Source organism: Epinephelus lanceolatus, chromosome 4, assembly GCF_041903045.1.
Source record: "Epinephelus lanceolatus isolate andai-2023 chromosome 4, ASM4190304v1, whole genome shotgun sequence".
Classification (NCBI taxonomy): Eukaryota; Metazoa; Chordata; class Actinopteri; order Perciformes; family Serranidae; genus Epinephelus; species Epinephelus lanceolatus.
The window spans coordinates 784,630-812,042 of record NC_135737.1 but is presented as its reverse complement, the minus strand read 5'-3'; the positions used below and the strand labels follow the sequence as shown (position 1 = coordinate 812,042).

General features: G+C 42.2%; 2 protein-coding genes across 7 annotated transcripts in view; one reads left to right on the top strand and one right to left on the bottom strand.

Moving 5' to 3' along the window:
• LOC117259087 (Na(+)/H(+) exchange regulatory cofactor NHE-RF3-like) overlaps positions 1 to 1,202 on the bottom strand; it is a 267,423-nt gene extending 266,221 nt beyond the window's left edge. For 3 of the 5 annotated variants that reach the window (XM_078166826.1, XM_078166827.1, XM_078166829.1), the window contains exon 1: positions 1,086 to 1,159. In XM_078166826.1, coding sequence (XP_078022952.1) covers positions 1,086 to 1,101 — 16 coding nt within the window. In that variant the 5' untranslated portion in view covers positions 1,102 to 1,159. Of the gene's footprint in view, positions 1 to 1,085 lie in introns of all 5 variants that reach the window. The other 2 variants (XM_078166828.1, XM_078166830.1) reach the window with 2 other exon arrangements.
• Positions 1,203 to 1,214: 12 nt separating this feature from the next.
• On the top strand, positions 1,215 to 27,413 carry LOC144462704 (uncharacterized). Of its 2 annotated transcripts, none has more exons than XR_013490915.1 (3): positions 1,215 to 1,629; positions 2,654 to 2,743; positions 2,977 to 3,868. XR_013490915.1 is itself a non-coding variant. In XM_078166835.1 (3 exons), exons 1-3 carry the CDS (start codon positions 1,796 to 1,798, stop codon positions 22,279 to 22,281), a joined length of 417 nt encoding a protein of 138 aa, XP_078022961.1. In that variant the 5' UTR covers positions 1,650 to 1,795; the 3' UTR covers positions 22,282 to 27,413. The 2 variants fall into 2 exon arrangements, 1 of the variants encoding a protein (XP_078022961.1); XM_078166835.1 differs by lacking the exons at positions 1,215 to 1,629; positions 2,977 to 3,868 and adding exons at positions 1,650 to 2,102; positions 22,262 to 27,413.

Sequence of the window (27,413 nt, the reverse complement as noted above, 5' to 3'; positions counted from 1 at the left end):
CTGTCTTCTCTCCCTTCAGCCTCTTTTAGTAGGACCAGGAACTAAATTATTTCTTTCTGATTTTAAGGCAGAAAGAAAAGAGAAACTACTAAAACTGCTTGTAACAGCGCTTGAACTGGTTATTTCAACTACTGTGTTTATTCAGAACTAGATGTAGCTGTGTCCATTATCAGCAGTGCTCAGGCTGCAAGATGAATCGGGCTTTGGATAAACACACAATTCTTGTTAGTAAATCAGTTCTTTGTTAGTTTGTCTATGATCATGGAATGTGTGGACAAAAAAAAAAAAAAATTTAAAGACTTATCCCATCAGAAGCTCAGTTTATATACTTAGTTACTTTCTACCACTGGTAGCTCCAGTGAACAGTTCAGGTCAGGGTGCAAGACTCATTCATGGCAATCAATAACCCCCTGAATACCAAGGACACTCTAATAGGGACAGGGTGAGAATAAGACAGAAGGGATCCCCCCCATGTCTGGGGTTGCCTTCACTTAAACTGCCACTGACCATGCATGCACATAAAAAAATAACTTCAGACATAAAGACCTCCAGGTGGCTGGTTTTGGTGACAAACCCAGGACCTTACTGTGCTTACCACTGCAGGTTAGCCTTCAGTTATTCCGCTTTCTTTTTATTGGTGAAAATGGGTTTCCATGGCTAACTGCTCCTGTTTGCCTTTGCCTACCTTTAAAATCAAGTGTTTGTGTGTGTGTGTGTGTGTGTGTGAGAGAGAGAGAGAGAGAGAGAGAGAGAGAGACAACAGCTTTTTGTGCTGACAGTCTGCCATTGGTGGAACATCACAAGTGCCCAGACAGTGGAAGGGCAATGTTTAACCAGGAAGAAAACTACTGAGTCTCTGTATGGTGTTAAATTCAAAGCAGTCATGGAAAGTAGCACCTATCAGATTAGGAACTTTCCCTTGAACCATCAAAAGAACAGCCAGACAAAAAGTTCAAAAACAGCAGACAGGTAATAGTAACTTACCACCACAGCCACAATGACCTCTCTCTAAGTGAGTCTTGTCAACAGGAAGCAGCATGGAAGTTTACATTTGAATAGTCAAAGCAAAAAGATAAAGAGCCTACCTGTGAAAGAACTCATGGAGTCCCTAGTGCGTGTTCCTGCTCAGACTGAGAGGCTGTTGATGGACAAGGTTCACAGCTCACAGACAATAAAATACTCCTTGGGAAAGTGAGGTGATCACTCCTTTCCCCTCTGCCATCGAGGTTAAACATTTACTGACTGATAGAAACCAGCTGTATGCTGAAAGTGACACATTAAAGCTCTGAAAACTCTCCAGCTAATTCAGAACGCAGTGGCATGTGTGCTGACAGGAACTAAGAAACAAGATCACATTTCTCCTGTTTTAGCTTCTCTGCACTGGCTCCCTGTAAAATCCAGAATTGAATTTAAAATCCTACTCCTTACTTACAAAGCTTTAAATGGTCAGGCTCCGTCATATCTTAAAGAGCTCACGAGAACACTGCACTCTGAGAATGCAGGAATACAAGTTGATCGTCGCAGTGTGCGGACACCCCGAGCTGTATGACACCACAATGGTGTTGTACAGGGACAGAAACAGGAAGGATCAGACCTGGGTAAAGGTGAGCAAGGAGGCTAGATTACCTGGTAAGTTCTGTAAATATCTGTTGCTTGTTTGCAGCTATCGGTTGTACTGTACTATGAACATTAGCACTAGCATAGCCCTACTTAGCATAGCTGGCTTTCCTGGCATAACATTAAAGTTACTTGTCTGGCTTACTAGATTGACCAGTTAATTTGTGTTATATGTAATATGTGTTTTTTGTCAGTTGATGTTTGCCGGAGAAAGTGGAAGAGCCTCAGGGACACCTATTTAAAAGAAAGAAAGAAGGAGACAGAGAAAAAGAGTGGGGCAACAGCAGGGACAGGGAAGAAATGGAAGTACTTTGCGGCCCTATCTTTCCTCGACCCCTTTGTTGCACCAAGGGAGACGAGCGGTAACATGGGTCGGGTCGAGGAAGATAGGACCGCAGATTATGAGACAGAGTTTGGAGCAGGGCCAGTCGAGCTGGAGGACGAGGGAGAGACAGCAGCAGGCCCATCAGGGATTGATATCGGAGGTTTGTTGACAAATGAAGACGCACACACGTACAGTATTGAAAATGTTTTTTGTATAAATGGATAACTGACTTGTATAGATGTCTCAGTAACGTTACAGACAGAGATTTCTTTTCACAGCCTGAACTAAAAAAATGTAAAGAAAATGTGAAAATACCCCAAACTAATCTGTACTCTCACCTACACCAAACCTGCAATTCAAAACATGTGAAGAATGGATAGAACAACCCAACTGAAGAATACAAAAACACTAGAAGTTACTGAATTGGTTAAATTTATTTACGACTGAAACTGATTTCTTTGAATACTCAATATCTAGAATGAACAATACATAAGGGAAACTTTAGTAAGTCTGGGATCATTTCTTTCTATATATTAAGGGCTCACTGCATTAAAGGGTTAGATATTACTATGAGTGGAACTGTATGATGTATTAATGGGTGCATTAAATGCTTTATGTGCTGTAATTGACACTGAAAGTTAGAATGATGTAGACAATTAATATACTGTATGTATCAAACAAAAAACTAAGACATCTCTGTCACTACGACAGACCAGCCACGATATCGGTCCTCAGAAAGTGAGGCAGACAGTGACGATGCTGTCCCTGCTGCTGCCCCTGCTGCTGCAAGACCACCCAACGGTATGTACATGACAAAAGTTGGATTGCATTTTTTATGGTATGAGTATATTTTTTTCATTAAGTGTACTGTGACACTATGACAAGTACTGTATTGATTACCTTTCATGTTTGACTCGTCTTTTTGTCTTTTGCCTGATTTCAATAGTTTAACAAATATTAGCTTGGATATTGTCATCTTTTGCGTTGATTGGATGCAGTAGTTTCACAAAATATGATGTGTCCATTTTATACAGTGAGAAGGAGGACCAGGAAGAGAGCCAGGGGGGTGGATGAGCAAGACAGGCAGACACACATGGAGCGGCTTCTCCTCGAATCCCTCCGTCGGACTCCTCCTGCCCCTCAACCCCCCCCCCCTCAGAGGATAAATTATTCCTCAAAAGCCTGGTTCCTTCCCTTCAGAGATTGTCGCCCCAAAGGAAGGAATACGTTAAATTCCAAATTCATAAACTTATTTATGAATCTGAACTCCAGCACTGTATCAAGAATATGCCAAGTCCCTCCTGCATGTGATGTCTAACTTTGACAGAAATGAACTGACGGCCAGAAGGCGTCCTGCCAGCCCCTCCAAGTTGCGTGGAGGTGCGAGGGCCCGTTAATTGCTGCTTGCAGCTTTAATTATTATAAGGACCCGAGCAGGTCTCGACCTGCGAGGTCCCTATTGTTTTTCGAATGATTATTAGATTGATAGATGATTATTAGGGCCCGAGCAGGTCTCGACCTGAAATGTATTGAAATGTAAGGATTTTTTATTATTAGGGCCCGAGCGACGATGAAGTCGTCCGCGGAGGACCCTATTGAAATCGTGCTGTTTATTATTTTTATTAGGGCCTGTGCGATGACAAACTCGTCCGAGGACCCTATTGAAATTGCGCTGTTTATTATTATTATTAGGGCCCAAGCGACGACAAAGTCGTCCGTGAGGACCCTATTGTAATCGCGCTGTTTATTATTAGGGCCCAAGCGATGACGAAGTCGTCCGTGAGGACCCTATTGTAATTGTGCTGTTTATTATTATTATTAGGGCCCGAGCAGGAGACCTGCGAGGTCCCTATTGTTTTTCTCCTGATTATTTATATATATATCTATATATATATATATAGATATATATATAGATATATACAGTACAGGCCAAAAGTTTGGACACACCTTCCCATTCAATGCGTTTTCTTTATTTTCATGACTATTTACATTGTAGATTCTCACTGAAGGCATCAAAACTATGAATGAACACATGTGGAGTTATGTACTTAACAAAAAAAGGTGAAATAACTGAAAACATGTTTTATATTCTAGTTTCTTCAAAATAGCCACCCTTTGCTCTGATTACTGCTTTGCACACTCTTGGCATTCTCTCCATGAGCTTCAAGAGGTAGTCACCTGAAATGGTTTCCACTTCACAGGTGTGCCTTATCAGGGTTAATTAGTGGAATTTCTTGCTTTATCAATGGGGTTGGGACCATCAGTTGTGTTGTGCAGAAGTCAGGTTAATACACAGCCGACAGCCCTATTGGACAACTGTTAAAATTCATATTATGGCAAGAACCAATCAGCTAACTAAAGAAAAACGAGTGGCCATCATTACTTTAAGAAATGAAGGTCAGTCAGTCCGGAAAATTGCAAAAACTTTAAATGTGTCCCCAAGTGGAGTCGCAAAAACCATCAAGCGCTACAACGAAACTGGCACACATGAGGACCGACCCAGGAAAGGAAGACCAAGAGTCACCTCTGCTTCTGAGGATAAGTTCATCCGAGTCACCAGCCTCAGAAATCGCAAGTTAACAGCAGCTCAGATCAGAGACCAGATGAATGCCACACAGAGTTCTAGCAGCAGACCCATCTCTAGAACAACTGTTAAGAGGAGACTGCGCGAATCAGGCCTTCATGGTCAAATAGCTGCTAGGAAACCACTGCTAAGGAGAGGCAACAAGCAGAAGAGATTTGTTTGGGCCAAGAAACACAAGGAATGGACATTAGACCAGTGGAAATCTGTGCTTTGGTCTGATGAGTCCAAATTTGAGATCTTTGGTTCCAACCGCCGTGTCTTTGTGAGACGCAGAAAAGGTGAACGGATGGATTCCACATGCCTGGTTCCCACTGTGAAGCATGGAGGAGGAGGTGTGATGGTGTGGGGGTGTTTTGCTGGTGACACTGTTGGGGATTTATTCAAAATTGAAGGCACACTGAACCAGCATGGTTACCACAGCATCCTGCAGCGACATGCCATCCCATCCGGTTTGCGTTTAGTTGGACGATCATTTATTTTTCAACAGGACAATGACCCCAAACGCACCTCCAGGCTGTGTAAGGGCTATTTGACCAAGAAGGAGAGTGATGGAGTGCTGCGGCAGATGACCTGGCCTCCACAGTCACCGGACCTGAACCCAATCGAGATGGTTTGGGGTGAGCTGGACCGCAGAGTGAAGGCAAAGGGGCCAACAAGTGCTAAACACCTCTGGGAACTCCTTCAAGACTGTTGGAAAACCATTTCAGGTGACTACCTCTTGAAGCTCATCGAGAGAATGCCAAGAGTGTGCAAAGCAGTAATCAGAGCAAAGGGTGGCTATTTTGAAGAAACTAGAATATAAAACATGTTTTCAGTGATTTCACCTTTTTTTGTTAAGTACATAACTCCACATGTGTTCATTCATAGTTTTGATGCCTTCAGTAAGAATCTACAATGTAAATAGTCATGAAAATAAAGAAAACGCATTGAATGAGAAGGTGTGTCCAAACTTTTGGCCTGTACTGTATATATATATATATATATATATATATTTTTTTTTTTCTTCCGCCCATATGATCGCATTTTTCACTGCCTGAACATACCCCAAAACTCACCAAACTTGGAATATAAGTCACACCTGGCAAAAAATTTTATAATCTATTGTCGTCCTGAATTTCCACCACTAGGTGGCGCTATTATTAAGGAAAGTGCGTTTTGGCCCATAACTCCCATATACTTTGTCGCACATTCAAAAACCTCATATCCACGCATTCAGTCAATTGGGATGAATCTTGTGGTATAGGCCACGCCCATTTCCGCCTACCGTTTTTTCCAGCAAATTTGCAAAATGTCGCAAACCTACTTTTTCGAACTCCTCCCAGGCAATTTCACCAATTGGCATGAAACTTTGCACACAGCATCTGTGGACGCTCCCGACAAAAAGTTATTAAAAGAATTTTGATATTCCAAACAATACTCAAGTTATGAAATAGCAACTTCCTGCAGATTTCGTTCTAAACAGGAAGTGCTGCATATCTCCACACTGGTGTATCCGAATGACATGAAACTCAGGTTACCACTTCCCCATGAGCCCCTGAGGCTCTGTGCAAAATTTTGGGTGATGACCACAAGGTGGCGCTCTTTAAATTGAAGTATTTTATATCTCAACATTGGTTGGGCGGATTAACACGAAACTTGGTATAATTATTGTCAATGCCCTCCTGAGGATATCTGATGAAGGACTTACCAATCCGCCACTGGGTGGCGCTGTGGTGGCCGTCTAATTTAATATTTGGCACTGTGCCAACATCATAACACTCATGAAAATAAAATTGATAGGGGTGGTATAGACTGGCCCCTGTAACTCACACACCAAAAATGACCAGCAGCTGGCGCTATTTTCAATGCAAAAGCGTTTTTGGCTTATAACTCCCACATAATATGTCGCACATTGTTAAACCTTCTATTTACGTGTTCTCTAAATTCAGCTGAATTATGTGGTGTAAGCCACGCCCACTTTCGCGGTAACTTTCCATTCGCTAAATCGCGACGAATGAAAAACGTACTTTGTCGAACTCCTCCTAGGCGATTTGACTGATTTGCACCAAACTTTGCATGAAGCATCTGTGGACCCTTCTGACAAAAAGTTATTAAAAGAATTTTGATAGTCCAAAAAACGGCCAAAATATAAAACAACAAATTCCTGCACATTGTTTTCAAAACAGACAGTCCTTAATATCTTGACCAAATACAGTCTGATTACCATGATACTTTTGCTGATTTTGTTCCATGGCCCGATGAGAGTTTGTGCAAAATTCGGTGCAAATCGGCCAATAGGTGGCGCTCTGGTGGCAGTCTAATTAGGGTGAATGGAAGTAAATTGGAAAATCTTCAAATCCTCTTCAAAACTCATCGACTTTCAACCTCTTCTTGTCACTCATACTTTGAGCTAGAGACACGATGTCAACTTTTAAAGAGTCAGAAGACCTTGAACTATTGGGCATGTATTCAGCTTCTACTTTTTGGAAAAATACATATGTGGGTTGGGTGCCTACCTGTATACTGGAAATGTAAGAGATAACATTTTTTTTTTAATTTATTACAGCTGACAAAACTTCTAGGTGCACAGCCCCCGACAGCAGCATGCCCCGTCGCATGTGGACTGCGAGGGCCCGTTCATCGCTGCTTGCAGCTTTAATTAGGACCCGAGCAGGAGACCCGCGAGGTCCCTATTGTTTTTCTCCCGATTATTTATTTATTTATTTATTTTCTTCTGCCCATATGATCGCATTTTCACTGCCTGAACATACCCCAAAACTCACCAAACTTGAAATATAAGTCACACCTGGCGAAAAATTTTATAATCTATTGTCGTCCTGAATTTCCACCACTAGGTGGCGCTATTATTAAGGAAAGTGCGTTTTGGCTCATAACTCCCATATACTTAGTCGCACATTCAAAAACCTCATATCCACACGTTCAGTGAATTGAGCTGAATCTTGTGGTATAGGCCATGCCCATTTCCGCCTACCTTTTTTTTTTTTTTCGCAAATTCGCAAAATGTCGCAAACCTACTTTTTCAAACTCCTCCCAGGCAATTTCACCGATTTGCACGAAACTTTGCACACAGCATCTGTGGACTCTTCTGACAAAAAGTTATTAAAAGAATTTTGATATTCCAAAGAATACTGAAGTAATTAAATAACAACTTCCTGCAGATTTCGTTCTAAACAGGAAGTGCTGCATATCTCCACATTGGTGTATCCGAATGACATGAAACTCAGGTTACCACTTCCCCATTAGCCCCTGAGGCTCTGTGCAAAGTTTCGGGTGATGACCACAAGGTGGCGCTCTTTAAATTGAAGTATTTTATATCTCAACATCGGTTGGGCGGATTAACACGAAACTTGGTATAATTATTGATGGATATCTGACTAAGGACTTACCGATCCGCCACTAGGTGGTGCTCTGGTGGCTGTCTAATTTAATATTTAGCACTGTGCCAACACCATAACACTCATGAAAATAAAATTGATAGGGGTGGTATAGACTGGCCCCTGTAACTCACACACCAAAAATGACCAGCAGGTGGCGCTATTTTCAATGCAAAAACGTTTTTGGCTCATAACTCCCACATAATATGTTGCACATTGTTAAACCTTCTATTTACGTGTTCTCTGAATTCAGCTGAATTATGTGGTGTAAGCTACGCCCACTTTTGTGGTAACTTTCCATTCGCTAAATCGCGACAAATGAAAAACGTACTTTTTCGAACTCCTCCTAGGCGATTTGACTGATTTGCACCAAACTTTGCATGAAGCATCTGTGGACCCTTCTGACAAAAAGTTATTAAAAGAATTTTAAAAGTCCAAAAAATGGCCAAAATATAAAACAACAAATTCCTGCTTATTGTTTTCAAAACAGACAGTCCTTAATATCTTGAACAAATACAGTCCGATTACCACAACACTTTTGCTAATTGTGTTCCATGGCCTGATGAGGGATTGTGCAAAATTCAGTGCGAATCGGCCAATAGGTGGCGCTCTGGTGGCAGTCTAATTAGTGTGAATGGAAGTAAATTGGAAAATCTTCAAATCCTCTTCAAAACTCATCGACTTTCAACCTCTTCTTGTTCCTCATACTTTGAGCTAGAGACACGATGTCAACTTTTAAAGAGTCAGAAGACCTTGAACTATTGGGCATGTATTCAGCTTCTACTTTTTGGAAAAATACATACGTGGGTGGGGTGCCTACCTGTATACTGGAAATGTGAGTAAGAGATAACATTTATTTTTTTATTTATTACAGCTGACAAGACTTCTAGGTGCAAACCCCCCGACGGCAGCATGCCCAGACGCGCGTGGACTGCGAGGGCCTGTTCATCACTGCTTGCAGCTTTAATTAGGGCCTGAACACCTAGCGGTGCGAGGACCCTGTTGAAATGCAAGGATTTTTTATTATTATTATTATTAGGGCCCGAGCACCTAGCGGTGTGAGGACCCTGTTGAAATGCAAGGATTTTTTATTATTATTATTATCATTATTATTAGGGCCCGAGCACCTAGCGGTGCGAGGACCCTATTGAAATGCAAGGATTTATTATTATTATTATTATTATTATTATTATTCCTCCAAATTAATTGCCTTTTTGGGAGGCTTAACATACCGGAAAACTCATGAAACTTTGCACACATCTCAGAACTGGTGAAAAATTTGATATTTTAAGGGACTTGTGTTCGGGTTCCAAAAAATGGCTTAGTAGCACCCCCTACAAAAGTTTGAGGAAACAGCCCCTGAAGCTAGTTTGACCTACATGTATGAAACTCGGCAGGCTTATGTAAGGCCCAGAGACGTACAAAAAAGCCTCTTGGAGGCATGCTCTAAACCCAACAGGAAGTCAGCCATTTTGAATTTACTGTGCAATTTTGGTGCATTTTTGGCCATTTCCAGGGGTCATAAATGAACGAACTAGTCCTAGAGATTTCATCCGATTGACTTCAAACCTTGGTCTGTCCCATCCCAAGACCTTGAAGATGAAAAGTTATCAAAAGCTTGAGTTTTCGTCAATGCGTGTGACCGTGGGATGGCGTCAAAGTTAGGGGTCTTGCCACTAAACAGGAAGTAGTTTATAACTCCAGCATACATGGTCCAATTTTGGCCAAACTTCACAGGATTGATGACAGTCCCGCCCTGAACACATCTACATGTCAATAATCTGAGATAAACATAGCGCCCCCTACTGGCAACGGACAATGTCATGTTTTAGACTTTAATGTACATCTCCTACAGACTTGACCAGATCCACTTCAAACTTGGTGAAAAAAGTCATAAGACGTTGATGACGCTTTGTTGTGGAAACTGTGAGTTTTCGTCGAAGGGCGTGGCCACGGCCTGGCAACGAATTTTGATGTTTTGCCGTGATGATAAACATTGCTGTAACTTGACTCCACATGGGAATATCTTGCCAAAACTTCACACATATGATGACAGTCCAGCCCTGAACACATCTACAGAGGAATTTTGAATCACCGCCATAGCGCCACCTTCTGGCAACAGAAAGCTACTTTATACATTCTTTGATGTCCCTCTTCTAGCAGGTTAATCAGACCCACCTCAAACTTGCTGGTCTAAGTCCTTAGACCTTGATGATGCTTAAAAATGAAGCTTTTTAGTTTTCATCAAACGCTGTCACCGTGGGGCCGCCTTGTTCGCCATCAAACACGATGTTGTTTTGAAGGGACAAGGGATGTTTGAAAACTCACCAAACGTGGCATACACATCACAGGTCACAAGTCCTGTTGTCTGATGTGATTTTTGTGCTTTGATGCACCAAGATGGCTCAACAGCGCCCCCTAGAATATTTCAATTAAGCAGCCCCCAAAGCTGCTTTGACCTGCATGTATGAAACTTGGTGGGCACCTGTAACACTCTATTACATACAAAAAAGTCTCTTGGAGCGATGCTCCAAACCCAACAGGAAGTCCGCCATTTTGAATTTACTTGTGCCACTTTTGTGCATTTTTGCCCATTTCCAGGGCTTGTAAATTAACGAACTTGTCCTACAGATTTAATCAGATTGGCTCCAAACTTGGTGTATGTAAACGTGATTATGTTGTGACCAAAAGTTATTACAGGATTTGCCCAATGTTGAATGGTGCGACCGCTGCTGAGCGTTAAATCTGGAGGTCTCACCATGAAAAACGAAATTGCTGTAGCTTTGGCATAAATGGTCCAATCTCCACCAAACTTCACAATTCATATTAGTCCCGCCCTGAACACATTCTCATTACCATATTTCCTGATAATCATAGCGCCACCTAGTGTCGAAAGGAAGTACTTCTTATCAGACACTTAGATTTGGATTAACCTGAAATTTCAATGCTGTGGTGTATATTTGATGTTCACAAACCTGACATATCATTAGTGTCTACGTGTGCTGCAGAGGGTTTAATTTTGATGTCTCGCCATGAAACAGGAAATTGCTATAAATTTGGAGTAAATGGTCCGTTGTCCACCAAACTTGACATGATTCATATTTGTCCCACCCTGAACACATTTATATGACAATATTCCGTGATAGTCATAGTGCCACCTAGTGGTGAAAGGAAGTACTTCTTACCAGACACTTATCTTTGGATTAACCTGAAATTTCAGTGCTGTGGTTTGTATTTGATGTACACAAACATGGCATATCATTAGTGTCTATACGTGTTGCAGAGGGTTTAATTTTGAGGTCTTGCCATGAAACAGGAAATTGCTATATTTTTGCCGTAAATGTTCTGATCTCCATCAAACTTCAGATAATTTATATTAGTCCTACCCTGAAAACATTTATATGACCATATTTCCTGATACTCATAGTGCTACCTAGTGGTGACAGGAAGTAGGTCTCAAACACTTATCTTTTGATTTATCTGAAAGTTAAATGCTGTGGTGTATATTTGATGTATAAAAACATGATGTATAATTACTGCGCTCTCCAACTCCCTCTAGTGGAAAGAGGAAGTCATACAAAATGTGAAATATGTCATTCCAGCACTGTATCAGGGATATGCCAAGTCACTCATGCATGCGATGTCTAACTTTGACAGAAATGAATTGACACGTCAGAAGATGTCCTGCCAGCCCCCCCGAGTTGCGTGAAGGTGCGAGGGCCCGTTCAAAAGTTATCACAGGATTTGCCCAATGTTGAATGGCGCGCCCGCTGCTGAGCGTTGAATCTGAAGGTCTCACCATGAAAAACGAAATTGCTGTAGCTTTGGCATAAATGGTCCAATCTCCACCAATCTTCACGATTCATATTAGTCCCGCCCTGAACACATTGTCATTACCATATTTCCTGAAAATCATAGCGCCACGTAGTGTCGAAAGGAAGTACTTCTTATCAGACACTTATCTTTGGATTCACCTGAAATTTCAGTGCTGTGGTCTATATTTGATGTACACAAACGTGACATATCATTAGTGTCTACGCATGCTGCAGAGGGTTTACTTTTGATGTCTCGCCATGAAACAGGAAATTGCTATAAATTTGGAGTAAATGGTCCGTTGTCCACCAAACTTGACATGATTCATATTTGTCCCACCCTGAACACATTTATATGACAATATTCCGTGATAGTCATAGCGCCACCTAGTGGTGAAAGGAAGTACTTCTTACCAGACACTTATCTTTGGATTAACCTGAAATTTCAGTGCTGTGGTGTGTATTTGATGTACACGAACATGACATATCATTAGTGTCAATACGTGCTGCAGAGGGTTTAATTTTGAGGTCTCGCCATGAAACAGGAAATTGCTATATTCTTGCCGTAAATGTTCTGATCTCCATCAAACTTCAGATGATTCATATTAGTTCTGCCCCGAAAACATTTATATGACCATATTTCCTGATACTCATAGTGTTAGCTAGTGGTGACAGGAAGTAGGTCTCAAACGCTTATCTTTTGATTTATCTGAAATTTACATGCTGTGGTGTATATTTGATGTACAAAAACATGATGTAAAATTTGTGCTCTCTCCAGCTCCCTCTAGTGGAAAGAGGAAGTGACACAAAATGTGAAATATGTCGTTCCAGCACTGTATCAAGGATATGCGGAGTCACTCCTGCATGCGATATCTAACTTTGACAGAAATGAACTGACGCGTCAGAAGGTATCCTGCCAGCTCCCCCGATTTGCGTGAAGGTGCGAGGGCCCGTTCATTGCTGCTTGCAGCTTTAATTATTATTATTATTCTTGCGACAATTTGTGCCCCAATTTTGGCCCTTTCCCAAATTCAAAATGATTCTAACTTTCCACATTTACCCAGCCGCATCCAAAATTCAGTATTTTTGGGCAGTTGCACATGGTCAACGCGAAATGCCGAAATAGCGCCCCCTACAAATTTTCAAAAAACCCTCCCCATTGGGGTTAGTTTGTCGTAGGCAAATAAAATTTGGTACGCACATGTATCATACCCAGACGCACAAAAACTCTCTTAACGTCATGGTAAAATCCCAGCAGTTAGTCGGCCATTTTGTTTTGAATTTTTTCGTCACGGCGATTTCCACAACTTAAATTTGAACCAACTCCTCCTAGGGATTTCATCCGATCGACTTCAAAGTTGGTATAGATCATCCTGAGAACATGCTGTAAAAGCTTTTTTCTATGTCAAGGGGCATGGCCGCTAGGGCGTGACAAATTTTGGCGACTTTTCATTTTCTTGCTATCGAAATTCGAACGGCTCTCCCGCCCACATACTTGGTCTCAGCAGCTTTAAACTTGCTGGACGTGATGATGGCTTCATCCCGAATGCCCCGATATGTTAACATCCCACCTTACTCATAGCGCCCCCCGGTGGAAACAGGAAGTGACCAGTTTTTACTTTAACATGTACTAATGCCACAAACTTGACCGCATCAACTTCATTCCACTTCTAATGCATGCAGAACAAGTAGGTGAAGCTACCTTATGAACGTTGTGAAGCTACGTCTAATGGTGTCCTTATGGCGGCGTGGCGACTATCGATCCCTCGCCACTAAATACGTTTGGCATTTTGATGGCTTCAACGACCTCATCTCTTCATGAAAACTGATACACAGGTCAAGAATGGTGAGCTGTTACATCTGATAGGGGCGTCGCCCATGGGGGGGGGGGGGGGGGGGGACAAAATGCCTCTATAGCGCCCCCTTGAAATTTTCCAAAACCCCTCCCCATAGGGGTTTTTTTTGGAGTAGAAAGATGAAACGTCACCCCCCGCGGTGGCGCAGGACAGCAAGGGCCCGATCACAGCTGCTTGCAGCTTTAATTATTATTATTATTGAAAGGTGAAGTATGAGGATATGAAAATATATTTCAGAAGTTATTATATGCCAATATTAAATCAATTTCATGCTTTGAATGCTCAGACACTGCATTGCCAATGAATATACAGTTAGAAAATACAATATAACTCAACTTCCGGTATAAGCCACACCCACTTCCAGTTTTTATCCAAATACAAATACAGATCATTTTGCTGGTTGAACAGATACAAATTCAGATACAGATAATGACATCTCTGCATGTCCCTAGTACCCATAGCTACCTCTCTGTATGGCTCCAAGGAGTATTTGACTGTCCACTAGATGAATCGACCACTCTATTACCATTCCTCCGTGCTTCTCAAAATACTTCCTGAGCCTGGCTGCAACGACTACGCCACATATTTCAGCCTTCACTGCATCCCCTTTATGATCCAGTGGTGTCAGCTTGGCTTTAGATTCAACGAATCAGACATCAATTCCCTGCTTTGTGATCCCCCTCAAAAACATTACAGTCCCATAGGTTCTGTCCCTCCCATCTGAGAAGGTATTTCCCCATGGCTTCCCTTTTCAGTCAGCTGGTGTAAGGCTCCAGTGGAATTTAATTTGTCCAAGCTCAACCTATTCTTCAAACAGCTTAATGGCTTCTTCTCTGAGGCCTTCTGAGAGTGGCTTATCCCAGGTTTTTCGAGTCAGCTTTCCACCCCCTGCTTCCTGGAATGCCTTTCTTACGAGGATTGCCCCCCTCTGTTTGGCAGGTGTTACTAAGCCGATTGGGTCATAAAGTCCAGCTACCTGGCTTAGCAGCTCCCTTCTAGTTAGCTGGTCAGGTCTTCCAGGTCTCACCTCCTCCTTGAAAAAATCCTTGCCCACTCTCATCTTTTTTTTCCTTTTGGAAAAGTTGATTGAGGTCAACGTGTAAAGCTTGTCCTCTTCCACTTGATATCCAACACCCAGGGCTTTATTGTCCTCATCCCTCATTTGATTTGGTAGAATGATGGTCTTACTTTGCTCCACTGCCTTTCCCCCTTTCAGGACTTCTCCTGCAGTCTTTTGCCTCCCACTTTGCCCCGACCGGACCCATGGTTTCAGAAAGAAGCATCCAGCTCTCAGAATGTCCTCCACTCCTTCTGTAATTTTGTCCAGTTTCTCTAGGCTGTTATGGGAAGTTAGGATGTCGTCCACATAACTATCTTCTTCAAGGACTCTGCGTTCCTCTCCCAGATGAGCAAAGATAGACAGCCTCGCTGTCTCCCGCATAGCTAGCTGTGCGATGCATCCACCTGGTCTGTCTCCTATGTTGACTTGTGTGATAGCGTAATCTCACACTCCTCCAACCACACTCAAATGTACATTTTCTTGATCTCACTGAGAGCTGCATACACCCCTCTCCTGAACCTCAGTATAACTTCTGGCTGCTGTTCCACACCAGCTGGACTGGAGTTGTCACAGAATGTGGTTTCAGTGCCACCAAGTGGCTTACATACCACACAGGCCCTTTCCAGTCTCTCCTGATTTCCTCAGTGAGTTCCATAGCTGCACCTCACTCAACCATTTCATGGACCTGGGTTGTATATGTAGCTTTCAACTCTGGCTCTCTCTCCAGCTGCCTTTCTGTTCTTAGGAGTGTGGCCTCCACTGCACTTCTGTTGTTGGGGAGTGAGACAGGATCCTCTGTCCATGGATACCTTGCATCCCAGTGCGGAGATTTTACATTGAGCAGGTGAGTCCTCCTTTTATGATTTCAAGCTCTTTCTCCTCTGCCAGGGTCATTTCTTTTCCTCCAGGCTGGCAATTTCCACACCGACATCCTCCACACTTTGGCTTGCAGGCTGCTCCAATCCTCTCCCACCTCCACCATTCAGGAAACTCACGGTTTGTAGCAGCTGTAAACTTTGCATCGACCACATCTTCATTGTGCACCATGGTTTTCTCTGCCTTTAGGTCTCTGATGATCTCCTCATATTTAACAGCAGCTGTTCTCATGGAGCAAGCAAAGTGGGTTTTTGATTCATGCACTGCCACCTCTACACCCTCAAAAAGATTGGGGTGTGCTCTGCCCACTGTTTTTCCCAATGTACTCTCCCACAGGACAAGGCCGATGCCTGCATGGTGGCCGGTATTTGTTTTATTGTACACCATGTGTACTTGTAAGTCTTTGGAAAAACCCTATTGTTGTCGTTTGTGTACTGAGATTGAGAGAAAATGTTGCTAATAGTTTAGCTTTCTGTTAACAGGGGCCAAAGGCTCACAATTGTGGCTTCGCAATCATGTGTATGTTGCTAATATTAGTATGCTATAGCTTTACACTGCCGGACTTAGCAGTTGCCGACGCCTGCATGGTGGCCGGTATTTGTTCTATTGTACACTATGTGTACTTGTAAGTCTTTGGAAAAACCATATTGTTGTCGTTTGTGTACTGTGCGTTGTGTGTCATTGTAAACGCAGTTTTCACCCACTCTGAGCCCAAGACGAATTTCGTGTAAAGGACAATAAAGTTTATTTGATTTGATTTGATTGATTGAAGGTCTTCTACCACTCTTACTCTTTGTGGAGCAAGTCCACTAGAGTTTGAATCTTCTGGCCTGCATTGGCAGTGACCTCCATCAGCATCATGATGACGGGCAGTTCACAGAGTCCGCTCTTCTCCAACAGCTCAGACTGGGTTTTACTGGTACTGGTTGTTCTCACAGTATTATTGGTGAAAGCTTTTCTGCACCTCTCTGCCATCTCTGGGGAGAGTTCAGACAAGAAACCCTCCTGCTCATCCGTCAGTTTGCTTTTGCCTCTGCTGCCCTTTCCACTTTCCTCTTCATTGCTGCGCTTAGAGTCTCCTTTTGGGCAGAGAAAGTAATGGTGATTGGAGGTGCCCTCCTTTTTACAGTCTTTGTTCCTGCACAGGTAGGTATCTCGGCAGTACCCATCATCATCATGACATCCAAGGCATCTCCTGCAGGCTCCCAGCTTTTTCAAAGCAGCTTTCTTTTCATGTAGTTTCAGACCCTTGAACTTTTTGCAGAAGAAAATCTTGTCATTATACCTTCCGTCACCGCATACAACACAAACATCTTCCTGCTCTCTCTTTGTGGTTCTTGTTGAAGCATATTTTTTCTCATATTTCTTCACTGAATGACAGTCAGACTTCTCTGTCTTGTCCACAATTTTAAAGAGGACCTATTATACTCATTTTCGGGCCTTTGTATTTGATTTCTGGACTCCTATAGAGTAGCTACACACGATTACTCGCACACAAAGCTTTATAGATCTTCAGGACCCTGTGCCTCTCGCTGCACTGCTTCCTTGTATTCCCTGCATCCCGCGAAAATGGTCTATGTAATTTACTCCACCCCCCGGCCCTCCTCCATGTACGCCTCCTGCTGAGCCCACTCCACTGTGATTGGTCACACTCCCGAGGACTTCCGAAGGGCTGCCGAGCCCCACCTCCTCATTTTGCCGGTGCAGGAGTTGACAGTAAATAGCAAACTTTACCAAGAATTTCTCTTTTGAAAATGACAAGTTTTGAAATACAGCCGTATGTGTTGGATCCCAAATCCGGTACAGACTGGACAGCCTGAATTTTCTCCAGAACAGAGGTTGCTTCAAGACGTCTCTGAATGGTAAGTAATGTTAGGTGTAGCTTGTTATTATCATTACCTGCTTACCTGTGTGGCATAAGGATGGATTTTGTTTTTCTAATAGAAAGCTGTTTCTACAAATTACCAACATACTTTCCTGTCACTTACATATTTCCATTTTACTAGGTGCACATGTGGGAAATGTGCTAAAATGCCAACAGACGTTGAAAACGTCTGCTGTAGAGAAGTACCAAAGGTAACGTAGCAAATTTGAATTGTTGTCTTGTATGGAAAATGTCAGTTCACTGTTAAAAACCTGATATAACTAAAGTATCTATATAGTTATTAATCCAGTTACACAAACTAATAGGAACATGAATGACCTGGTGTAGGCTAATTCCTGGCTGAATGTGGTATTTCTCACATAATGTTTTTTTCTTTTTTCACACAGGTTGTAAGAATAATTAACCCTATGGCCCCGAACGATGCATAGTGCATCCAAATTCACACCTGTTCTTCTCTATGGATTTTTTCCGCAACCGTGCGTCATAGTGAGAAGCCACGTATATCACGTGAAACAGCGGAATCATAGCTTTCCGAGAAGACCAAGCACTTGTCGGTAGTCCAATGTTTTCACAGCGATAAAAATGATAAAGTTACACTAAAATTATGTATAACAGACCTTTCATACAGCTTTGCACTCTTGGATGGATTACTCGCGAATGCAGGGTCGCACAGAAATGCCACACATATCACATGGAAGCGCAGGAGCAGAGCTTTCCAATGATACCACACACATCATTGTGCTGTCATCCCATCACGCTATAAATACAGATCAAATGTCTACAAAATAAAAACCTGACGAATTTCTTTACAATTCATTATACAGATCTTGTTATCAGTCACTTCATATAGTGAGGAATATCGTATCTTACCACGTCTTAGGCTTGCATGTCTTTCTCCCTGTCTATCCGCATTTGTAGTCCGGCTTTCAAGATATATCAAATATCTCCATATTGTCCAGTTGACACTCCATCAAACTTTGTATGACAAGACCAGCCACTTCACCTTTGCGTACTCAGACAACTGCAGCCTAATTATGCATGCATGACAGGGCCGTAGTGACCATATACATTGAGGGGAACATGTGCCCCCCCACCAATGCCCAAAATGTTCCCCCAATATATAACTGAAACTGAAAAACAAATATTATCTTGGAGGACATCATTGCACTTGGTTGACTATTTTTCTATTATCTTAGATGTAAATATTGCAAGTTTCTTTCAGATAAAACACATTTTTGACTTGTGAATGAGTCAATGGAATTTCTTGCAATAATGAAAAAATACTAGCAATCATGTCCGCCTGGCACAAACCACATGTTTTGGACAACTGTGAAGTGACAGAATGTCCCACCATCATGGTTCTTATATTGCCAGATTCCAGAGAGTCTCCCCTCTTCATGTATGGCAGAATATGTCATTTTCCAACTTGCTATGGTGAGATACATGTAAAAATGTAAGAATTTAGTCATACGGATGTTTTTTTCATTGATATAAAAATTAATATAAAATACAGGCACATAGGAGGACATGTAATGATGGCAAATCTGGATAGCCCAGATTGTCCTAAAAAAAAAACAAGATATAGCATGTGTATGTAGCCTTTATAATGACTGTGATATGAGCTTAAAAATAAAGGCAGTAAAAATACCCCAAAAAGGCCTAGGGCCCATAGGGTTAACCAAGAGCCAAATCCTCCAACATACATGACTGACCATCTGGGCCTACAACCAAATTGTTTAAATCCATACACCTTACAAAACATAAACAACATATACAGAGCAGACTATGGACGTCTGAGGAGGAGAACAGTGGAAGAGTAAGTTTTTCATCTTGTTATTAAAGTTGCTATTACATATAAACAAATATTTTCCTCTATCTGTACAAACACATGATAAAAAAGTTCAAAACAATCAGTCACTCACATCAAGAGAAGTAAAGAAGTTTATTAACAATATAAAGTGCTAGGGATGTCCCGATCCGAATAGTATCAGCTGCCGATATTAGCAAAAAACGTGCATCGGATCGGACTGCATGGAAAAATGCCAATCCAAGAACTCCGATCCAGGTTTTTCCAGCCAGCCCAGCACTCCACCATTCAAGCAGTCCATTCCAGTGATCCACTCCAGCACTTACTATCAATCCACCAGGCCAGCATGCAGACGGCAGACCATAGACATATATACGTAGACGCCGCATCGAGTGGGTTTGCCCTCTGCTGCGATACGTCCACATTGCCACCATATTGGATGTGGCAAGGCTGCGCTGTAAACTAATAGAAGTGAATGGACTTAATTTCATAAAATGCCTTTCTACAAAGAAATTTACATTAATGCCTCTCGGTTATTCATTCACACACGCACTAATATACTTGGGAAACAGTTAGGCACCAAAAACAATGTATTTGATCTTCTCAGATAAGAACTTTATTGATCCCACACAGGAGCAATTCACGTTACATCAGCTATAGAGAACAAGGTAGTGCCGAAAAACACTATATACACAGTGTAAATATTGTTTTTCGGTACTACCTTGTTCTCTGTAGCTGATGGCGTGGAACAAAAACTGAAGCCCTGTGTCCAGCTGTATAGTCTCTGTGCCAACATTCTGGTATGAACCGGTTGCCTGCGTCCCTGATGTGTGTGTGAGAGAGAGAGAGAGAGAGAGAGAGAGAGAGAGAAAGAGAAAGAGAGAGAAAGAATATTCTATTCTACTATAAAGGAATATGAATGCTGTATCTGACTCTTGCATTAAATAATACTAATTTATTGTTGTAATTACACACACACCTTTGCTTCTCACGTGTTGTTTCAGCGTACCATAGGCCAGCTGTGTGGCTACAGATTTTGTAGATGGATACAACAACATCTTTGTACCAACAGATACCATATGAGGGCTGAACTGTGTTCCATGAGATTCAGTAGATGCAGGCTCTGTTTGGCATCCCATGTGTCTGTGTTGTGGGCTTGTCAGGATCTGTTGTGATGTACTCTAATTGTTAAAGGACAATGGCCACGTTAACTTTAGTTCTCAACAGCAATGGTGTGTTTGCTTTGAAAAACACATCGATCCTTCTACACTCAGCACCTTCTTCTACTGTGACGTAAAGACGATTTGAGCACCTACACTTTCATACAAGCTGTGAGCAAACTAACGTGGCTTCTGCGGAGCATTTTCTCGCAGATACAACCTTTGCTAAGCTTGAGACCCAGAATAATTACTGACACATCTGCATTTGTCATTAATCATAGTTAATATCACAATTGACAGGCATTTGTTGCACACACAACTATGTTTACACACACACTGGGGCGTCGGTGGCTTAGTGGTAGAGCAGGCGTCCCATGTATAAGGCTGTTGCCGCAGTGGCCCGGGTTCGACTCCAGCCTGTGGCCCTTTGCTGCATGTCCTTCCCCCTCTCTCTCCCCCCTTCACACTTAAGCTGTCCTATCAATTAAATGCTAAAACGCCCAAAAAATATTGTAGCGACCCTGCAGTAAATGTTCTGTTGTACTGTTAATGTTCTGTGAGTTAATGGCATGTTTGGGATTGAATGAGTATGGGTAGGGGGGCGGGGTGCGAGTGGGATGGGAATGAGGGCTGTGTGAGTGCGCGTGCTTGTGTGTTTTTTTGTGTGTGCGAGCTGGAGGAGAGAGCAGGAGTACATGGTTTGTGAGCTAACGTTACGGCTAAGTTCTTGTCTCGTTGTTTTTTTGGCGTGGTTACAGCCAACAGTAACCTGTACTGTGAAGCAATAAACGGTGGGTTGCCAAATAACCACGTCATCATTCTACACGTCCTGGCGGACACTACAGTATCTTAAAATAAAAAAAAAAAAAACTATGTTTACACACAATGCAGCGCACTCTTTCATCTTTCATTTTTCCACCACAATTAGTGGGTCTACCCGCGTCGGGTAGGGCTATAGCAGCTCCAGACATCGGAGAGCTTGTAATTTGCATGCATGCAGGTAACACGTTGGGGGGATGCTCGCATTATCTTGAAGACGGACAACACCGCTACATTTTTTTTTTTCCAGACACGGTCGAAAATAAACTTCGTAGCATATCTCACTGCATGTTGCACATCTGTGCTATTGTGCGCATGCCACGGTTAGATGAAAAGAATACTTTATCCACGTCTATATTTATGTGGTAAGCCTAACACAGCTTGATTGAAAACTTTACATTAGCTCCCTGTATGCACACTCTAAATTGTTACACAGACAACCGCTTCTGTCCGATTACTTACACAAAATAAACACAGTTAGGACACTGATAAAATTGTGACTTACAGCTTGCTCTTCTGACTCTTCAACACGACCAAGTAACGTCGGAAAGGCGTCGTTTTTCAGCAGCAGTTTATCGGCTAATCCAGCTTCGTACTGGCCCATGTTGATGAAACTGTCCCATGTGAAGTGCCATAGACAGACAACGACAGAGGTATTTTTCTTTTGCTGGCCGGGAAAAAGCACCTCTATCTACTTCTGCCTGGTGCTTGCCTCTTTAGGAAAGCTAAACAAAGTTAGCTTTCCCTCACACCCGAATAAACATTTCCTAGGCACCATTGCTCAATATGCTAACACTGAAATCGCTGTAGACAGCAGAGCAGCGCACAGTGATACAACTTCCGAAGCAGAGGGGGGGAGGGGGCAGGCCTAGAGCATATGCCTGGGCATGCCCATATAACTAAGTCCAGCACGCATTAACATCACATGAACTACACTGTTTAAAAAAAGACTGTAAAACACAGCGTGCATCCAAAACAGCTTGCAGGGCTCACTTCCAAATGCACGAACCTCATTATTTGATGCGTTGGCATCGTTTAACACGAGTATGCAACAAGGATCTCAAGGATCTCCTCTTGGTTTTTCAGGAACTTCAGGGCAGCAGTAGCTCAGTCCATAGAGACTTGGGTTGGGAACCTGAGGGTCACCTATTCAAGTCCCCGTCCGGACCAAAAATATGGAGCGTGGACTGGTAGCTGGAGAGGTGCCCTTGAGCAAGGCACCGAACCCCCCAACCGCTCGGAGCGCCTGTCATGGGCAGCCCCACTCTGACATCTCTCCACTTAGTGCATGTATAGGTCCTGTTCGTGCATCTGTGTGTTCGGACCTGTGTGTAATTGACAACAGAGTGAAAAAATTTAATTTCCCCTCGGGGATTAATAAAGTATATATATATTTTAAAAAAGTGGTTGTCTGAGGTGACGTTACTGCTAGGCTGCACCAGTCTATATCTATAAATGTTTTATGAATCATGTCATGAATCATTTATAAGCCATTAGTCAATAATGAACTAATCATTAACAAAACATTGATAAATGTTTATAAATCATTAGAACACCACATAACAGATATGTTCTAGGTCTTGTAAACCTAATAACTAATAATAATAATAATAATAATAATAATGATAACTAATTAGTTGCTATATTGTGGATCACGGTCATCTGGGAGATAAAGTTAATTTCTGCACGCTATGACTGCCAGTCAAGTCCTGGCATGCAGGTGAAAAGGTGTTGGTGACTCCATGTGTGTCAGAGTAGTATACACTACCAAATGGGCCATATGCAATGATAAAGTTCAGTCATTTAAGAAAAGGTTTCGTCAATTTAATGGAAAGAAAAGGGAGGGAAAATTGCATAGTATAACTTTAAACATTTACAAGGAAGCACATGCATAGCACAGCATAAAATTACTTAATCAATTTAACAATTTAATCACAATACAACCACAACACAACCACAAACCACAAACAAACTTAAAATGTTATTGGAAATGCAACTGAAAGTTCGCCAGTGTTGCAACATTAATCAATTGTCAACTATTAAATCCCAGCTAGTGTAGGTCATCTTCCATCATATCAATTTGGCAAACCTAAGTCCATGAGAAAACTTTTAAAAAAACCTAAACGCATAATTTAATCCATGATATGTAGAATGTGGTAGTGCTGGGTGACATAGGCCACGGCAGGGCTGGGCTCTTAGGACTTGAGCCTCGGATCTTTCATCAAGTCACAGATCTTTTTTAAGCTTTTAACGTCACCCTCGGACAGATTAATGTCTCAGGAACACAAAGCCTATTACAGGGAAAATATTGTAGTGACCCTTAACAATGACGCTACGAGGCATGAACTCATTTGCTGGTTCTTTATTTCTTAATCTTACACAGGTTACTGTGGGCTGTAACCAATGCCAAAATAACAAACCTGTCTGCTTATAACAGTGCCTTCCCTCATTAGCGGCTAACTCACAACTCCCTCTCCTGGCTTACACACACACACACACACACACACACACACACAAAACAGGCTTAACAGCAATCCTCTTCTCAAGCCTCTGCCAATCACAGGTTGGTATCTCACACAGGTCCAGGGACGGATTTATGGGTGGGCCTGGGTGTGCACAGCTTGCCCACCCAGTAGATTCATGAAAAAAAAAATTGGGGAAAAAAAAAATACGATTTGATTGCATTTGTGTGACCCTGTGAGGAGGCTCTGAACATGTTCCATTGGTCTGACATTTCAATATCTGTGCTGTATCCAACCCCACTTGCAAATCACCAACTTTATGAATTAACCTTGGCAAGTAACGGTAGCGACAACAGTCAGATGCGCCGTGCTATCCAAGGTGCTGAGTGTGTCTGGAGCAGAGCAGAGCAGAGGTCTCTTTTTTTTTTTGTTAAATTTTATATACTTTATTAATCCCCCTGAGGGGAAATTCAATTTTTTCACTCTTTTTGTCATTAACACACAGATCCGAAAGACACACACATGCACAAACAGGACTTATACATGCACAAAGTGGAGAGATGTCACAGTGAGGGGGCTGCCTTGGTCAGGTGCCCTGAGCGGTTGGGGGGGTTTGGTGCCTTGCTCAAGGGCACCTCGGCAGTGCTCAGGAGGTGAACTGCCACCTCTCCAGCCACCAGTCCATGCTCCATATTTGGTCCGGACAGGGACTCGAACAGGCGAGCCTCCGGTTCCCAACCCAAGTCCCTATGGGCTAAGCTACTGCTGCCCCGTGCACAGTAGTGTGAATATTTATGTATGTACCTTTATTAAGCAGGATAAGCCCCTTGAGATGAACCATCTCGTTTACAAGGGGGTCCTAAACATAAAGGCTATAGAGTGTGCCAGTAAACCCGGAACTCCGTTAGCGCTTTTAGCACTTCCGGTTCTCTCATCTAAAAGTCAATACGTTTTTTGAATGGGATTTTGGTAAAATGCCTCAAATAAGGTGGTTAACAAAAGCTTAAGCGAGTTTCAGGTTATGTTCTACGACATAAAACACGTCAGTAAATACCCTACTTGTGAATTTTGAAGCTTTTACGTGTCGTAAAAAAGGCGGTTGCTAACAAGTTGCTCAATACGACTACAAACCCTGTTGGGGACATTAAACGTCATCACCCCCGAACAGGCGAGAGTGCTGGCAGTCCGCCATTACAGCTTCTTATTGAGCTTAAACAGCCCTATTTCCCCATTATACAATGTTTATAAAATAAAGCGGTCAAAATCAGTTGAAAGCTTAGTGGTGGTGACGTCAAGAGTCATGCGACCGTGGAGTAGACATGTAGTCCGTTAAAGCCTAATGTTAGCTTTTTACTTCTGGCGATCGCATTTAAGCTTCAAATGTGGTATGAAAGGTGTTCATATGTGAAGATTATCTCACTCAACAAAACCTGTAAGTATCATAAACTTGTGTTAGCCACAGAGCTTATTTTCTGACATAATCCAAAACGCAATGCAAAAATCACATTCCCTTTCTCTTCCGGGAACCAGCGCGATGCTAAACTTCCGGGTTTTGACGTCAGCCCTGGCACACTCTATATGCGACATTAGAGAAACAAACAAACAAAGCACAAAACAGGACAGCAAACAGAAAACAAAACAGACAAGCAAATACAACACTAACAATGGCTCTCACGGGGTTAATCAATGTCGAGCACCTCTCCCTCAGCAACAGGCAGGATGCTATAAACGAAAATCTGAAATTATTTAAGCAAATAGTGCAAGATAGCACATACAAAGGCTTATGAATGCATACCCAACATATACACAGTTAAAAACAGCAGCAGGATGTCTTCAGAGAGTTAAAAAGGGTTCTTTTGAAAATATTAAGTGAATTAGCAGATCTTAAACATCCAGGCAGATTGTTGTTGTCATTTGGGGCTTTGTACTGAAAAGCACATCAACCGATCTCTTCGAGGGACACTGAAGCAAGCATGTATAGTATGCCTAAGGTTGTGCATGGGCTCTTATGGGATTAAAAATTGTTTTAGATATGGTGGATAGTTGATGAAAATACATTTGTAAATAAATTGCAGCCAGTGATATTGTCGTCTGTATTTGAGTGTTAACCAATCTAGTGATTCATACATGGTGCAGTGGTGGGTTCTATATGGACACTTTAGGATAAATCTACAGAGATTATTGTAAGCAACATTGAGAGGATGAAGTTTTGTATCTGAGGTGTTCTGATAAATAATGTCTGCATAATCAAGTATCAGTAATACTGTGTAATAATTATTTTTCTGACCGAAAGGGTGAAATGATTGACCGGTAAAGAGTTCTGAGGCTGTAATTTATTTTCTGTATGATTGAATTGATATGTGATGATAGTTGGGAATTGAGCCAAAGGCCAAGATACTTGAATTATGCTATTAAGTAAATGGAGAAAACATGTCTCTCATTGTTTAATAGCAGCAAAACAATAAGGCTTCATCAAAGACAGAAACTCGATCTCCTTTTCTCCCTCTTTTTTTCTGGCTCAGGTGTGTGGAATGGATCCTTCGTCTCTGGTTGGCTGCAGGAGCAAACCAATTTTATTTTTTGTCGTTTTTTTTGTTTTTAAAAAATGTTTGTTTGAAAGAAAAGTAACAAAAGAAAATGTGTAATACTGAATATTTCGTTTGTTTACAAGGTATTTTGAATTTTGAAACCTGTTTTATTGACCTGTTCATAATAAATTACTTTTTTTGGACTTTAAACATTTATCTCAGCATTGCAAGTTATTGATAACGAGAGAGTCAAGACTCAAGCCAGCAGCAGCCACATGTAGAAAAGTGGATATACAGTGAATGTCTATACTTATGAGAAATGGCTTAACAGCTAATCATTTCCTGCAATTAAACTGGTAAACTGGTTTATAAACAGTGTGCTGTGAGATCTGCGCACCTCACAATCTTCCATAATAGTCGCGCGTAATGACTGCTCCTCGTCGGTTAAACTGCACGTCTTTCATGCTTGTCTCACTGACAGGTGGAGCCTACAGACAGGTAGTCTATACAGACAGGTGGAGCAGGTGCCAAATTGATATGAAAGCTGGTTGAGGGCGTCTTCGTCCATTTAGGAATAAATGTGAAGTGGAAATTACGCTCGTGCATGTGCGCCAAATATGTACATTAACTGAGAGTTATAAAACAGAATCAAGCATCACACGGCTTTACAAATATGCCGAAAATAATGTGTATGCATATTTCTGGCTTTGTGCAGGCCCACCGTTTTAGTCATGTTTTAGTATGTTCTTAAATCCACAGACATCTCAGCTTTAAAAATAATCAGGCCCATACAAATTTTTGCAGGCCTACCCATTAGCTACATCTAGCTAAAAAAATTTTTTCAAAAATTGCAAAACGCTTCAGTGCATGCTGGAGGTCATGGTGTGATGCAGCCAACAGAACCACATCATCTGCGAAAAGCAGGGATGCAATTCTGAGGTCCCCAAACCAGACCCCTTTCTCCCCCCAGCTGCGCCTCGAGATCCTGTCCATGAAGATTACAAACAGGACTGGTGTCAAGGAACAACCTTGGCGGAGGCCAACACCCACTGAGAACGTGGTCGACTTCACACCCAGTATGCAGACACAGCTCTCACTTTGGTCATACAGGGACCGAATGGCTCGTAGCAGCGAGTCTGGAACCCCATACTCCCGTAGTACCCCCCACAAGACCCCCCGAGGGATGCGGTCGTAAGCCTTCTCCAGGTCCACAAAGCACATCTTGACTGGATAGGCAAACTCCCACAC

What these genes read in the sequence shown, in the direction of transcription:
- LOC144462704 (XM_078166835.1), top strand. Translation starts at nt 1,796, where the DNA reads ATGTGTTTTTTGTCAGTTGATGTTTGCCGGAGAAAGTGGAAGAGCCTC. An exon ending in ATCAGGGATTGATATCGGAG is followed by an intron (nt 2,103 to 2,653) that starts GTTTGTTGACAA and finishes TCACTACGACAG; the next exon opens with ACCAGCCACGATATCGGTCC. An exon ending in TGCTGCAAGACCACCCAACG is followed by an intron (nt 2,744 to 22,261) that starts GTATGTACATGA and finishes TTGGTTTTTCAG; the next exon opens with GAACTTCAGGGCAGCAGTAG.